The sequence below is a fragment of the Elephas maximus genome, chromosome 17, assembly GCF_024166365.1.
Source record: "Elephas maximus indicus isolate mEleMax1 chromosome 17, mEleMax1 primary haplotype, whole genome shotgun sequence".
NCBI lineage: Eukaryota > Metazoa > Chordata > Mammalia > Proboscidea > Elephantidae > Elephas > Elephas maximus.
This window is the reverse complement of record NC_064835.1, coordinates 67,229,354-67,244,399: the sequence shown is the minus strand read 5'-3', so window position 1 is coordinate 67,244,399 and position 15,046 is coordinate 67,229,354. Positions and strand designations below refer to the sequence as shown.

The following is a 15,046-nucleotide window of genomic DNA, read 5'->3' as shown; positions in this document are numbered from 1 at the left end:
GGGGCAGTTCTGCTCAGACCTATAGGGTCACTATGAGTCCGAATCAACTTGATGGCAATGGGTTTATTATTATTAAATGGCAGTGAATGTAAAATGTTCAGCACGGTGCCTGTTGCTTATTAAGTACTTAATAAATGTCAAGTGTTATCATTATTACTCTCTAGAGATTCAGAAAGACCTACCATGCATTCAAATATCTGTTTGCAGAATCAATACATGGCATACTCTAAATAAGTCCAGCAGGTTGAGAACTGAGAAAAGGACATAAGCTTTAGCAGAAAGAAAGGCATTGGTGACATTCAGAAGTGCTGTTTGGAGGCATCATAGGTGCAGAAACTAAAATTTAATGAACTCAGGGGCTTACTGGGGGGGGTGAGAAAGTAAAGTAATTTTGTTTATGCCTCTGAAAAAGAAGCTGTGCATACACACCCAGCTGCTCCCTCACCGCTTTCCCTCACTGCTATCTAAAACTGTCTCACCCCTAAAAAAAGAGAGTGGTAAGGAGGTCCAGGGACTTAGGATGGGTGACACTGACAAAGAAACAAAGCTCATGAACTGAGTTTGAAGGAAGTCAGCCAGGGCCTACTATCAACTATGTTGCCAAGTACTAAAAACATGTAGAGGAAGATTCTGGAAGAGCCCCATGAGCAATCCCAAATCTGGAAGTGAGTGTTGAAGTCAAGGGTGGGACATGAGAGAGATGAGGACCATCCCCTTGGAGCCTTGCTGCCATTGTGCATAAGCCTTATACAGAATCAGTCACTGGGCCGTCAAAGGGGAAATTAAGCCAAAAGAGAGCCCATCTTCATGATAGTAATTCTGTCCTAAGCTGATGAGCCTTCCCATAAATCCTTGGTTTTCAGGGAAATGGCAAAGTTCTGTCTTTAATTATGTGAAACTTCTCTGATGCAATAGAGATCGGAAATGAGGCCAGATACAACACAACGCGAACTTGGAGTACAGACCAGGCCAAGACAAGCCCTACATATGGAAAGCAAAAGGTGGTATAAAGCAAACAAACCTCATAAGAATGAAATTGGTTTGTGGAAAACAACCAGGGTCTAATCCATTCCCTACTCTCCATTATTGATGAAGCAATAACATAAGCTTACTTTATCCATTGAGACCCATTTCTCTTTCCCCAGATGAAGAGAAGTTTATAAGCTTAAGAAGTTGCAAAAAAGTAAAAAATAAAATAAAAAATAGTATTTGGGAAGCAAATACTAGGCCCTGATACACCTTACCACATTCAAGGATGAAAATAAGACCTACAAATTTTTATTAACTTAAAATAAGTGATCAGACAAAATTCTTTAGGTGAAAGAACAGCATATATACGGAAAATGTTTTCAACAGGAAAAGAGGTCAGTTTTAGTGCCAGGTATTTTATGTTTTCAATGAAATTAAAGCAAGGGATAAAATATAAAATGAGACAGCAAGGGAGCTTGAACAGTTAAGGAAATATTAAAAAATCTGGAAAAATTTTATAGTCGTGAGAAGCAGCAAAAAGCAGAACGGACAATGCAGAAAATGAAATAAATGATGAGGACATGTTTGAGAAATTATCACAATTTGAAGAGAAAAATGCAGATTGGTAAAAGTGATAAGAGAGAAAATGATAAATATGAATGACAAAATAGATATTCAAAATACCAGATAATTTGGGTTGTTAAAGAATAGCCTAGGAGAAATATTTAAAGATTTAATAGAAGAGAACTTTTCTGATTTAAGACAACCTGAAAATGCAGATTGTATGGGCTCATTAAGCAAAAATCAAAGTTAATTAATTCATTAAAAAGGACTAATACGTAGACATTTCCTGATGAAAATATTTAATTTCAAGAACAAAAGGAAGATTTTATAAAAGAAGTGAAAGCATATATTACCTACAAAGCTCTGCAACATTAAATGAGGAAGAAATTTCATGGATAAAATGTATGACCTAAAATGTTATACCTGGCCAAGATGCCATTTATATGTGAAGAAAATAGAAAGATATTTTCGGATAGATACAGATTTTTCTGGGAAGGGAAGTAGAGATAATTTTCTTCAGGAACTTAATCAAAAAATGAATCAAGGTTTAAAAATACTTTATAGTAATTATATAAAAGAAGTGGCAGTGACCATTGAAGCCATTTAAATAAACACATAAGTCTAGTTGATTTTCTCAGCAGATGATACTGCATCAGTAAACAAGAGCAGTCTGTCATGAAAATAAGGCGTTTGGAGAGAAAATACCAAATTTCTGAATATTCAAATCCATTGGAAGCAATGACCACAGCATGGAATATTGCAGAAATTATACTCAGTTCATCTAAAGACATATTTGAGAAGCCTTCCCAGAACTCAAGCAGAAAGAGTATAAACCCGTTAAAACCATTGCCATCGAGTCGATTCTGACTCATAGCGACCCTACAGGACAGAGAGAACTGCCTCATAGTTTCCAAGGAGCGCCTGGCAGATTTGAACTGCCGACATTTAGGTTAGCAGCCATAGCACTTAGCTGCTACGCCACCAGGATTTCCAGAAAGAGTACAGAAATTAAAATTATGAGATAAGAGATAAGTAATACAGAGGTTAAAACCCACTGCTGTCGAGTCGATTCTGACTCATAGTGACCCTATAGGACAGAGTAGAACTGCCTCATAGTTTCCAAGGAGCACCTGGTGGATTCAAACTGCAAACTTTTTGGTTAGCAGCCATAGCACTTAACCACTACGCCACCAGGGTTTCCGATACAAAGGTCAGGAGCTGAATATTCAATATATATACAATAAGAATTCTAGAAAGAAAGAAGAGAACACTTATAAGAGATACAATAATATGAGGTTAATTATTTCTGAGCTGCAGGAAGATTGGAGTCTTCAGATCTAGAGGATTTACCAAATATTGGGCCTAATTAATCTTTTAAAAGTATCCACAACTTAAACAATCTTAGATAAATTCCTGAAATCTAAGAATAGAAAAGTCTACATTCTTACAAAACTGAAAAAATAGGCTTTCCCAAAAAATAAAAAAAGAGACTCAGACGGACATTTAATCTTTTTTTATCTGCAGCATTAAAGCTCAAAAAAAAACCCTAATAATTATAGTCTTGAGTAAAAATAAAATGTGATTCTTAAATTCCTTAACCAGGTTTTCTCAGACCTGCAAAAATTCAAAATGTGTACCATCCATACCATCCACATACCGTTACCGGAAAAACTGGCTTGAAAACACTGACATCAAAATGGGAAATGTATTTGAAATAAAGTATGAGAAAAAGATATGGTATAAAAGAAACAGAAGAAAGTAAAGGCAACAGAAAAAAAAAAAGGCAGCAGAAAAGTTAATAAATCATAAGGTTATAAGTGAAGCTGTGGAGCAAAATTTGAAACTTTAAGAATGGATTCTCTCTGTGAAACTTTTCATAACATGGAGGAACCTGGAAGGCATTATGCTGAGTGAAATTAGTCAGTTGCAAAAGGACAAATATTATATAAGACCACTATTATAAGAACTTGAGAAATAGTTTAAACTGAGAAGAAAACATTCTTTTGTGGTTACAAGAGGGGGGAGGAAGGGAGGGCGGGAGAGGGGTATTCACTAATTAGATAGTAAATAAGAACTACTTTAGGGGAAGGGAAGGACAACACTCAGTACAGGGGAGGTCAGCACAACTGGACTAAACCAAAAGCAAAGAAGTTTCAAGAATAAAGTGAATGCTTCGAAGGTCAGCGAAACAGGGGCAGGGGTTTGGGGACCATGGTTTCAGGGGACATCTAAGTCAATTGGCAAAATAAAATCTATTAAGAAAACATTCTGCATCCCACTTTAAAGAGTGGCGTCTGGTGTCTTAAATGCTAACAAGCAGCCGTCTAAGATGCATCAATGAGTCTCAACCCACCTGGATCAAAGGAGAATGAAGAACACCAAGGACAAGGTATTTACGAGCCCAAGAAACAGAAAGGGCCACATGAACCAGAGACTACATCATCCTGAGACCAGAAGAACTAGATGGTGCCCGGCCACAACCGATGACTGCCCTGACGGGGAACACAACAGAGAACCCCTGAGGGAGCAGGAGAGCAGTGGGGTGCAGACCCCAAATTCTCATAAAAAGACCAGACTTAATCGTCCGACTGAGACTGGAAGGACCCTGGCAGTCATGGCTCCCAGACCTTCTGTTGGCCCAGGACAGGAACCATTCCCAAAACCAACTCTTCAGACATGGATTGGACTAGGCAATGGGTTGGAGAGGGATGCTGGTGAGAAGTGAGCTGCTTGGATCAGGTGGACACTTGAGACTATGTTGGCATCTCCTATCTGGAGGGGAGATAAGAGGATAGAGGGGTTAGAAGCTGGCAAAACGGTCACGAAAAGAGAGACTGGAAGGAGGCAGCAGACTGTCTCATTGAGGGGAGAGTAATTGGGAGTATGTAGTAAGGTATATATAAGTTTTTATGTGAGAAACTGACTTGATTTGTAAACTTGCACTTAAAGCACAATAAAAATTATTTTAAAAAAATGGATTCTCACAAGAGAAAATGAAAAATTTAAACAAAATAATTTGAAACTCAAATTCCAGGTGATGTAACCCAAATCTGGGATGTAGGAGAAGCTCATAGATACTATTTCATTACTGATGTTGACAGAGACATATAGCTTCAAAGATTTTTTTTTTAAATCCAAAATATTTAAAGAAATAATTATAAATGTAGTTTATTTTTAGCTCCCAAATTTCTCCTTTCCTCCACTCAAGTCCACCTACTGGGTAGTAAGAGGGGGGAATGTCCCTGAATTTTGAACCAAGGTAATAATAATAGTCCAGTGTGGTAACTGTTTAAAATCTCTTTAGGTGAAATGCTCAGTCTTTTAGATTTTGCTCTGCACCCATAGAATCTGAGTATTTGAGGGGATTCATTTATCCTTAGGAGAAGGTCCTTTGGTCTTGGGCCAGTTCATTTCAAGGAAAATTCTATCAAATCTTCAAAACCTGTACCCATTCCTGTCAAGTCAATTCCGACTCATAGTGACCCTATAGGGCAAAGTGGAACAGCCCCATAGAGTTTTCAAGGAATACCTTGGTGGATTCGAACTGCCAACCTTTTGGTTAGCAGCCATAGCTCTTGACCATTACGCCACCGAGTTTTCCCCAAATCTTCAAGGAACAGAAGATGTCAATACTAGCTAAACTCTTGCAGAAAACAGAAAAAGATGGAGAGTTTCCCCCTTCATTTTAGGAAGCTAGCATGTATGTGATATCGGTTATTTACCAAAGATAACATGTTCATATGCAAAACTTCTAACCAACTTTTGAATCAAAGCTTTAAATCCTAAATTAAACATCATTAAAACAAAATGCACAGTGTAATAGAAGAAGAATATACCAAGACTAGGTAGAATTTATCCTAGGAATACAAGTGCTTCAATGTTTAGGATATGTATTATGATAACTCACACTTATTTTGATCTCAGAACATAAAAAACATTGTTATCTCAGCAGAATCTGAAAAGACATCTCTGAATACTCAAGAGTTCAAAAGATATAGAGGATATGAATAATAATTAATGAGATTGATTTAATAAGTGTATTTTGAACATTATACCCCACAGAGAATAAAATTTCCTTTCAAATGCCCATGAAATATTTATTAGGTCACAAAGAATGCCTCAATATATATCCCAAGGCACAATTTTTCCAGTCTACCTTCTCAGCAATAAATAACAGGAAATGAATAACAAAAGTACACTAGAACTTCAGCTACCAGAAAGAAATATAAATTTTTATATTATCTTGTCATGGGGAAACATGACAATGAATTTAAGAATCAATAAAAACAAGAGGTTGGCACACTGTGAACAGCTGCCTGCTCTGTAAATGATATTTTATTGGAACATAGCCATGCTCACTTGTTGGTGTACTGCCTATGGCTGCTTTCACACTATGACGGCAGAGTTGAGTCATTTCCAGAGACTGTACAGCCCAGGTGCCCTCGTGGCGCACTGCTTAAAAGCTCAGCTGCGTACCAAAAAGTCAGCAGTTGGGACCCACCAGCTCCTCCTCGGAAACGCTATGGGGCAGTTCTACTCTGTCCTATACAGTCGCCGTGAGTCGGAATTGACTCGATGACAGTGGGTTTGGTCCTTTACAGAATGTTTGCTGCCCCTTAGACTAAGAAAACATTTGCACCCCAATAGAAAACGGACAAAGAATGTTGATACTAGGACTGGCTTCAAGGGTGTGCAGCCTGTGTTCAAGGCCTGCACTTCGAAGGGCCCCACACTTGATTGAATACTCCGCTGTCACTATCTCTAAATTCTTAGTAATTTTGAACAAAAGGTCCTGCATTGTTATTTTAGCCTTTGGGGTTTTTCCCGCGCCTCCCCCCCCAACACTTCTTTGGTTCATATATATGTGTGTTTGAGGGAGGCTTACTGTGCCTTTGTGGCACGTGAGTGAAGGGGACCTCAGATCCACATAGTGTCCTCTGGTTTCCCTGGCAGCCACAGTAACATCCCTGGTCGGGTCATGGTCGCTTGGCCAGCATTTTCGATTCTCATTGGTGGCTTTGGCTGGTGCCCCAGGGGTCTCACTTAGCACGGAGAGGACTCATTGGTGAGCCTGGCTCTCCGTGGAGATTCCTGGGAGGCCCTGCCTGCCCTCAACTGCCCTGCCTGGGGCATCCACCCTGCATCTGCACCTCAACAAGATGAACTCCCAGCTGGTGTACTTGCTCTCAACTGCATGGCATTCTGAACCACTGCCACCCCTACCCCCAGCCTGGGAGCTTCTAGCCCCATTCATGCCCAGAAGAACCAAAAGTGGCTGAAGAAAGCTAAACTTTGGCTCAAGCACATTGCACAGCCTGGCTTACCTTGATATGGGGCAGTATGCAGGATGATGGCCTCCCTGACACCCAAACATGAATCTCGCACTCTTGGCATCTCTGGAGGCCCAAGCAGAGATCAAAAAAAAAAAAAAAAAGTTTTTTTTTTCCCCTATATACCCCCTGGTGTACCTCATCCTTCTTCTCTTCTCATGTTCTCAGGTATCAGAGGGGAGGGCTGGGCAGTTCTAGTCCTCTGTCACTCCTCTGGGCCCTAATGCACAGATTTCTTCAGCAACTGACACAAGGGGAAACTCTATCTTCCTCATATTGCTATCTGTGCCCTCCAAGTCTGGTTCTGGAACTGCTAAAGGAACTTTGAAAATCTTCTCTCTTTGGACAAGGCCTTGCATTCATCCTGTTATCCTGCTGCAGAATCATGTCTAGAATTTCAAATATTAAATTTGTTTTTTTTTTTTCCCCTCTTTGTGTCACTGCTGGAAGAAGTTAATACCCACCCTCCGCTGTAACCCCTGGCAGATGTGTGTCTGGGACTGACCTGGGTGTGTTAGGTCATGTCTGTGCAGATGCCAAAGAGAAAAGCAAAGTTAAACTTTCAAAATATTACCCTCATTACGTCTGTAAAGATTCTGTTACAAGAAGGTCCAGCATAATGCTGTTAAAATAATGAAAACATGAAAGCAGTCCTGTGTATGAAAAGGAATTATACCAGTAACAAAGAATCTGTAAAGTGGAGGAAGTGCGGACATTACAAGTGAGGCTGTAGAAGATTATTGAATGAAATGAAAAATTATTTATAATCACAGTATTAGGTTAAAAGAGCAGGGACTGTATCCTATAAATATGCAAAGCGTATATACTGGGGAAAAGCCTGAAAATAGAGTCACTGCACTGTGAACAATGGTGATCTTTGAGCTATGAAATGCTGGGTGATTTTTACTTTCTTCCTTTTACTGTGCTTTCCCCCCGCCCTTACATTTTCAACAATGAACAATCTTGCTTTTATAATACAATATTTTCAAATCCTTTCCTTTGGTGCCCTTATTCCAATTCACTTCCTTCCAAGTAATAAAACCCACGGTCACTCAAGCGATGTCGGCCCATCCCCTTTTGATCTTTCCGCAGGGTGCAAAGTGGCTGTTGGGGCCTCCTCTCTGTGAATCCAGAAATGGAGCCACAGTTGTGTGTTTCATTTATGGGAAATACCTTGAGGGTAACTAATCAATGGGGTCCCTAGGTGTTGCAAACGGTTAAGGGGCCTAGCTGCTAACTGACAGGTTGGAAGTTTGAGTCTACCCAGAGCTGCCTTGGAAGAAAGGCCTGGTAATCTACTTCCAAAAAAATCAGCCATGGAAAACCCTATGGAGCACCGTTGACAAACCAGGGGTTCCCATGAGTCAGAGTCGACTCAACGGCGAGTAGTTTTTTGTTTTTTGTTTGTTAAATTAACCAATGGTATCTTTTCTAAAACAAACACAGCGACAAGTTTGTGTTGAATTTGTATCAGAAGTACTGACTGCGTGCCTGTGTGTGTGTGTGTGTATATGTGTGTTGGAAAAAACTGAAGGAGTACAGATGGAAGGGGTAGAAATTTTGGCACAAAATCATTTTGGCCATGACCCACAAGAAAACACGTACCTTACTTCTTAACGAAATACACTTATAATACTTACACAAAATTGACCGCAAGTTTCACATAACATTACTTCCTGTTAGTGTATGCAATATATTCTGATTTTTATATTCTATTTTTTTTTTCATTGTTGTTGTTGGCATTATCCCACCCAACTGATTTCCCAAATCACTAATGGGTTGCATTCTACAGCTTAAAAATCGTTTCACAACCATCAGTTAGATTGACTAAAGGAGGAATTTGTCACCAATCAGTGGGTTTGGAACAGGGCCTCCAGGGTTGGGGTCTCCACAACACAGACTGAGTAGGATGGGTCACCCCATACTCAAAGCACATCGCTCGGCAGCTTGGTTTGGGTCTGGACTGGTGTCTGAAGAAGTGGGTATGGAAGCAAGAGTCAAGGACAGCCATTTAGAGCAGGAGGGATGCTTGACTATGACCCTAGTCAGTAGAGGAGGATAAGGGCTGAAGATCTGGGCCAGGATTGGGGCTCCAGCCAGTTAGGGTGCAGTGTGAGGCCAGGAAGAGTCCCTGAGTGGTATAAATGGTTAACAAGCTCAGCCTAATGGTCTGCGCCTGAAAAATCAGCTATGGAAAACCCTGTGGAGCACAGTTCTACTCTGACACACACAGGGCTGTCATGAGTCGGAACTGACTCAGTGGCATCTGGTTCGAGTGGTGAGACTTGGAGGAAGGACGGGAAGGCCAACAAAGGAGCTGGGGAGAGGAGGGAGTGGGCACAAAAAAGTGGGCCTTCAACAGCGGAACTAACAGCAGGTCCCACTTGCTGGCGCCTGAGCAGCTGAGCATATTCATATCCTCCCAGGATTGGCTGGGGACCTGGGTGGATCACCAAAGACATCAGTGACTTCAGCCGGGTGGGGTGAAGGAAAAGCAGGGACGGACAGTTTTATCATTTCCATCCTTAGGGCTACTCTGCTCTTCCAGAATTAAAAGACTCCTGGCTGATGGCTCCAACTGAGAGCTCTTTTTCCCTTTCATTATATTGTAACCCATGTGCAAAAGAATGGGGGCCACTTAAACTCAATTTGGCCAACTTGATTCTTTCTGACTCTGGTTGTATGTGTGGCTAATGGAAAGAGCCTGTGTTTTCTAAGGAGCTTAACCACAGGGAGGTTTGGAAACTCTCATAAACACAAAAGAATGTATTTCAGACAACAAATCAGAACGTGATTCAGAGTTCTTACTTTGCTCCTACTCTTTGCATGTTGGACACTTAGAGGTGAGTGAGCACTATTATTGAGGGCAAATGCAAGGTTGTTTGCCAAATCCCTCGCTGGAAACACACAGTGAATGCAATGTAAGAAAAAGCTTTTGACTCCTTACCATGTTTCACACACTGGAGAGGGCACAGGAAAAATAAAGCAGAAAGAAGAAACTCTGGGGCTGCCTCCACCAGTTACCTTTTTCTGGGACTAGCAGTGAGGTCTGGGTGGCTTTGTCGCCTCATGGTCTAGTGAACCTTTCTCCAAAGCCAAGTCACAGAAGTTGGTGTAAAAGGACCCTGACTCTGATTTTGAGTGGACCCAGGTATATTGGAGTGGTAGTTCAGGGGTAAAATTCTCTCCTTCCATGCAGGAGACCCAGGTTTGATTCTTAGCCAGTGTACCCCACCCGTAAGGTACATCATTAGTGTCTGTCAGCGGAGGCTTGCGTGTTGCAATGATGCTGAACAGGTTTCATGGGGAGCTTCCAGGCTAAGATGACTTAAGAAGAAAGGCCTAAAGCTCTACTTCCAAAAATTAGTCAATGAAAACCATATGGATCACAATGGTCCAGGTCACAAGGGATCATGGGGATGGTACAGGACCAGCATCATTTTCTTCTGTTGTGCATGGGGTCTCCAGGAGTTGGGGGCTGACTTGGCAGTTAGTGACAACAACAACAAGTTATTGAATGGATCTTCAAGAAGAGAACTCTACCGGACTGTCTTCAAGCAGAATTCCTGGGAGGCTGCTTGAATTCCAAATTTTGCTGAGGTTTTCCCTTGTGATAGAGACATAAAGTCCCAAGAGGGGCCTGGACCCTACACACTGTCCTGATGTCACGCTGGCCCAGAGAAGACTTCAGGGCCTAGAATTGCATTTGAGATAGAACTTAATTGACCCAAATTTCAAGGCCCTTTCCTATCCACTGATTTCTAGAACTGGGCACAACTCTCTGTGAGTATAGTTTGCCCAGAAATTGCATGCTAAAAGCAATTCTGGGGGGAAAAAAAAGTCTACAACAGAGTCCTGTACTGTTTATATTTGGGCTTAGAAGGAGTTTTTATTTCCATCTTGGAGATTTGGTAGCAATGTTTGCATGAGCCTCACTGCCTGAAGATAACATAGGACTCCATAGGTAGGATTTAAGACCATTAATTTTTAAACAGGAGTCCCTGGGTGGCGCAAATGATTAAGTGCTCGACTACTAGCCAAGAGGTTGTTGGTTTGAAACCACCCAGAGGCACCTCAGAAGACAGGCCTGGTAATTTGCTTCCAAAAAGTCACAGAAACCATAGGAGCAGATCTACTCTGCACACATGGGTTCACCATGAGTTGGAATCGACTCAATAGGAACCAACAACAACAACTTTTAAACAGATTGGCATGATCCCTGAGGTATTTTACACGTTTCAGATTGGAGAGAAGCTGCAACTGGAGCTACTCTGTCACTTCCCCAACCAGCACCGTGCTCCTCCTGGGTGTGACTAGGGGCCCACTTAGGTTTGAGAGGAAGTCAATGGCCTGAACATGGACTCTCCACCCTGGGCTGGTTATTCTGGGAATAGCCACTGAGGCAGTATCCAAACCAGGGAATCAGCTCACAAGTCAAAGTGCCAATGAGATGTGCATGCTTTGACAGAAAGTCCAAGTTGCATATCTGTTCCTGTGGGAGAAGGGCAGGAGCCTGGCTGAAGTCCCACCAAGTGTTTTTGTAGGTGAGGTATTTAGGATTCAGGAACAGGAAGGCCAGCCGTGGCTGATGGGTAGTGAGGCAGGGGGAAGACCTGGCACCAGGTAAGCAGGCTTCCTGCTACTGGGAACTTGGGTTCAATACCCATGCTGAAACCAGTAAACAGCTGCCACAGACCTCAATACCTTTTTCTTTTTTTTGTCCTTTTCTAAGGGATGGCTTATCTTGCAGTGGGGCAGAGCTTGCAAGTGCGGGTTAAGAAGGCAGAGAAATCAGTACTATGGGGATTCAAAGGTGCAGGTTCAGACAACCCTATATCCCCCTGCCTCTTTAGTAGCTGAGGTCCCTTGAAGTCTCAGGGTAACCCAGAGAAGACAAAACCAGTTTAGTTCCCAGAATATTAGGAGGCTACGTTAACCTTGGAAACCCTGGTGGCTTCGTGGTTAAGCGCTACAGCTGCTAACCAAAGGGTTGGCGGTTCGAATCTGCCAGGTGCTCCTTGGAAACTCTACCGGGTAGTTCTACTCTGTCCTATAGGGTCTCTGTGAGTTGGAATCGACTCGATGGCACTGGGTTTGGTTTTTTTTTTTTTTTTTTTTAATGTTAACCTTAAAGTAACTGTGGTGGCTCAGTGGTGAAGCACTCAACTGCTAACCCACCAGCCACTCCTGGGGAGAGCGATGTGGCATCTGCTTCCGTAAAGATTTTACAACCTTGGAAGCCCTGCCCCACAGGGTCACTGTAAGTCAGAATCAACTCGATGGCAACAGGTTGGGATGTTAACCTGCAGTGCTTGAGGAAGCAAGCTGTGTACCTCTCAAGTGTGACTCAGAGGGGGTATATTTTTGTCACAGCTTATATAATTGGATAAAGAATGATCATCTATAAATATGCAACAACAAACCCACGGTGGCAGGGCAAATATGAGCAGAGGTGGGGTAGGAGAAACCAGCTTGTAAATGTCCTCTTGCCTCCAGTTTTGTCTTAGATCTCTCATTTTATTGTCTTCTTGAAAAAACTTGGCATCTGTGAAACCCAGCACCTACTCATTAGCAAGAAAGTTTCCAGATGGATCTAGACTTTTCTCTAGGATATTTGTTGGATCTCTCCCCATATCAAGCATCAAAAAAAATGTATAAATTTTGCATGTCAGCCAGGTAGAGGAACAGTAAAAATTAAATGTTTTAAAACAAAAGAAAGAGTGAATTATCAGGGCTATAGCATTTCAGAAGCAGACTGCCAGGCCTTTCTTCCAAGGTGCCCAGGGTAGATTTGAACTGTGAAACTTTAGTAGCCTTTCAGCTAGTAACAATTTGCGCTACCCAAGGGCTCCTTTGGGGGCATCTAGTTTGTGTTAACTTCATTGAAATGAATTGGAATGGTGTTTCTTCCCTAACCAGGGGAGTAATATAAATAGCACGAAAATAACTGTCTTTCTACAAGATTGGGAACTAATATGTGAATGTGCTTGTGTGCAGGGTGGGGAGAAAGAGAGCTGAAGTGGGGGCAATTCTTCAGCAAAATTTTGAAGAGCTCTAACAAAAAGTCTAAACACCCTTTCAAATAATTAATTTCCCAAGTTATAGACGCTCCAGATTCTGCACCAGTTAATGGATCGGCCAGATGCAAAGTAATAGGCTGTGAAGAGAAATAATATAAGGTAAAGACTTATGAATGAACTGCGTTCAGCAGCATCTGCTTTTGTTTTCCTAGATCAGGAAGCGTGCTGCACCACTGGAATGAAATCTATTACTTCGTGGAGCAGTTGGCCCATAAATTCATCAGGTGAGAAACACTATTTAACTGTTTCACTTCTTGTTCTCTGCCTGAGTAAAACCAGACCATGTTTGCTCTTCTGCTAATTACTAACTACTTTGGGAATTTTTTTTTTTTTTTTTTTGACAAGAGTGGACTGTCAGACCTTGGGCCAGAAACGATTTACTTTGTTTTACTTTTTGCCACATATGAGGGTAAATTTTGGCCTTATGTTTCCAGGAAGAGCCAGGTTTGGTTGTAAAGCTAAAATTGTAACTTTCTCCCTCCCTGGTTGAAGAATACGTTCCTGTAAAAGGATCATTGTAACATGTTTCTTTCACAGTGCCTCACTGTGGGGCCATTGGCACCTTCTCGCTGGACTATGTGCAAGGTGACCAGCTTGCCCCAGTTTGCCCAGGACTTTCCTGGTTTTAGCACAGCCAGTCCCATGTCCTGGGAAATTCCTCAGTTCCAGGGAACTAGGACTTTTGTCCATGACTGTTCCGGTTCTAACACTGCCAAGTCTCACATCTTGGGGGCCTTCTCGGTCCTGGGTAAACCAAGACAGTTGGTCACCTTAGCTTTGTGTCATATCCAGTAGAATGAACACCCATTAGTAAAGGAAAGGAAGTCATTTTGCCCTTCCTTTGTGAAACTGTCAAGGGATAGCATGACTGTGACAGTTTTCCTGATGTGCTTGGAGCAAACTGTCAAGGTCTTTACTAAAATTGATCTGATTATCATACATTCTAACACAACTCCAGTCCTTGCTGGATGGCCTCCATGGAGCCTTCCAGCTGATATGAGTAACCATGAACTTTTGCTTTGAATAAGGTTCCTCAGCTCAGAATACAGGCTGTCCTCTGGCCGAGGGTAATGATAAATGTATTCCCTCCAAATTCAGTTACTGGTCCCAACTCATACCTGCTGGCCTGATTGGAGGGAAGGGTTAGAGGGCATCCTCTCTGCAATGCCAAAAACTGGAAGCTGCAGCAGGAAGCAGCTATACTCAGATGATGGGAGAAAACAGATACTGAGGAGAGAGGGGAGATTAAAGTACAAAGAAAGGAGAGGAACAAACAACTGGGTGGTATTAAAAAATACTTAAGAGAATCGTAGAAACTTAGAATTGAAAGGAACAACTTCCCAACCTAAGAGGCATTCACTAACCCTCAACTTGAACTGCTCTGCTGAGAAACTGCTGCCTTTTGCGGCAAACAGTCTAATTGTTGAACGAGTACGGTTTTCAAAAAAAGTCGTCTTTGAGCCAGAATGTCCTTTCCTGCTCCCTAATCCATTGGTCTTTTGGAGTGATATAAAAAACTCTGCCTCCAGATGCTTGACAGTGTCTGCCATGTCTCCATTTGCCCTTCATGTCTTCCCTTCCCTCCAAAGCAGGGAAGTCTACTAGAAAAGGCTTTGAAGTTGGGCAGATGTGTGTTTGAATCTAAGTTCTATTGTGTAACTATAGGCCATTTAGTTGCCTTGGCTGAATCTACATTTACACGTAAGGATTATAAGAGAGAACATGTTTAAATAAATAGCCCAGTGTCGGGCTTAGAGTGGGCACTCAACACTCCTTCCCAGTTCCTTTAGCAATTCCAGACCCTTCACTAGCTAGTTAGAGCTGAAGGGGAACTAAGAGACCACCTAGTCCAATCTCCTCATTTTATAGATGAAGAAACTAAGGACCAGAGAAATTGAAATGGCTTAATCCAGACCACGGGGCACATTTCTCTGGTGGTGTCTTCTGGTCCTTGTTGCCTATGGGTGGAGCATGTAAACTCCATGAGACAGGGACTGTATTTTGTTGACTGCTGCAGCCCAAGTGCCCATAATAGTGCCTGACACAGTACATGCTCAATCAATATTTCTGAATAAACGAATGATTACTTATTTTAATAAACAA

The 15,046-nt window shown here is 41.9% G+C and overlaps 1 protein-coding gene across 1 annotated transcript in view; it reads left to right on the top strand.

The window, feature by feature from the left end:
- ANTXR1 (ANTXR cell adhesion molecule 1) overlaps positions 1-15,046 on the top strand; it is a 258,803-nt gene that overhangs the window by 18,226 nt on the left and 225,531 nt on the right. Inside the window, exon 2 of the mRNA XM_049856413.1 lies at positions 13,096-13,167. Coding sequence (XP_049712370.1) covers positions 13,096-13,167 — 72 coding nt within the window. The remainder of the gene's footprint in view (positions 1-13,095; positions 13,168-15,046) is intronic.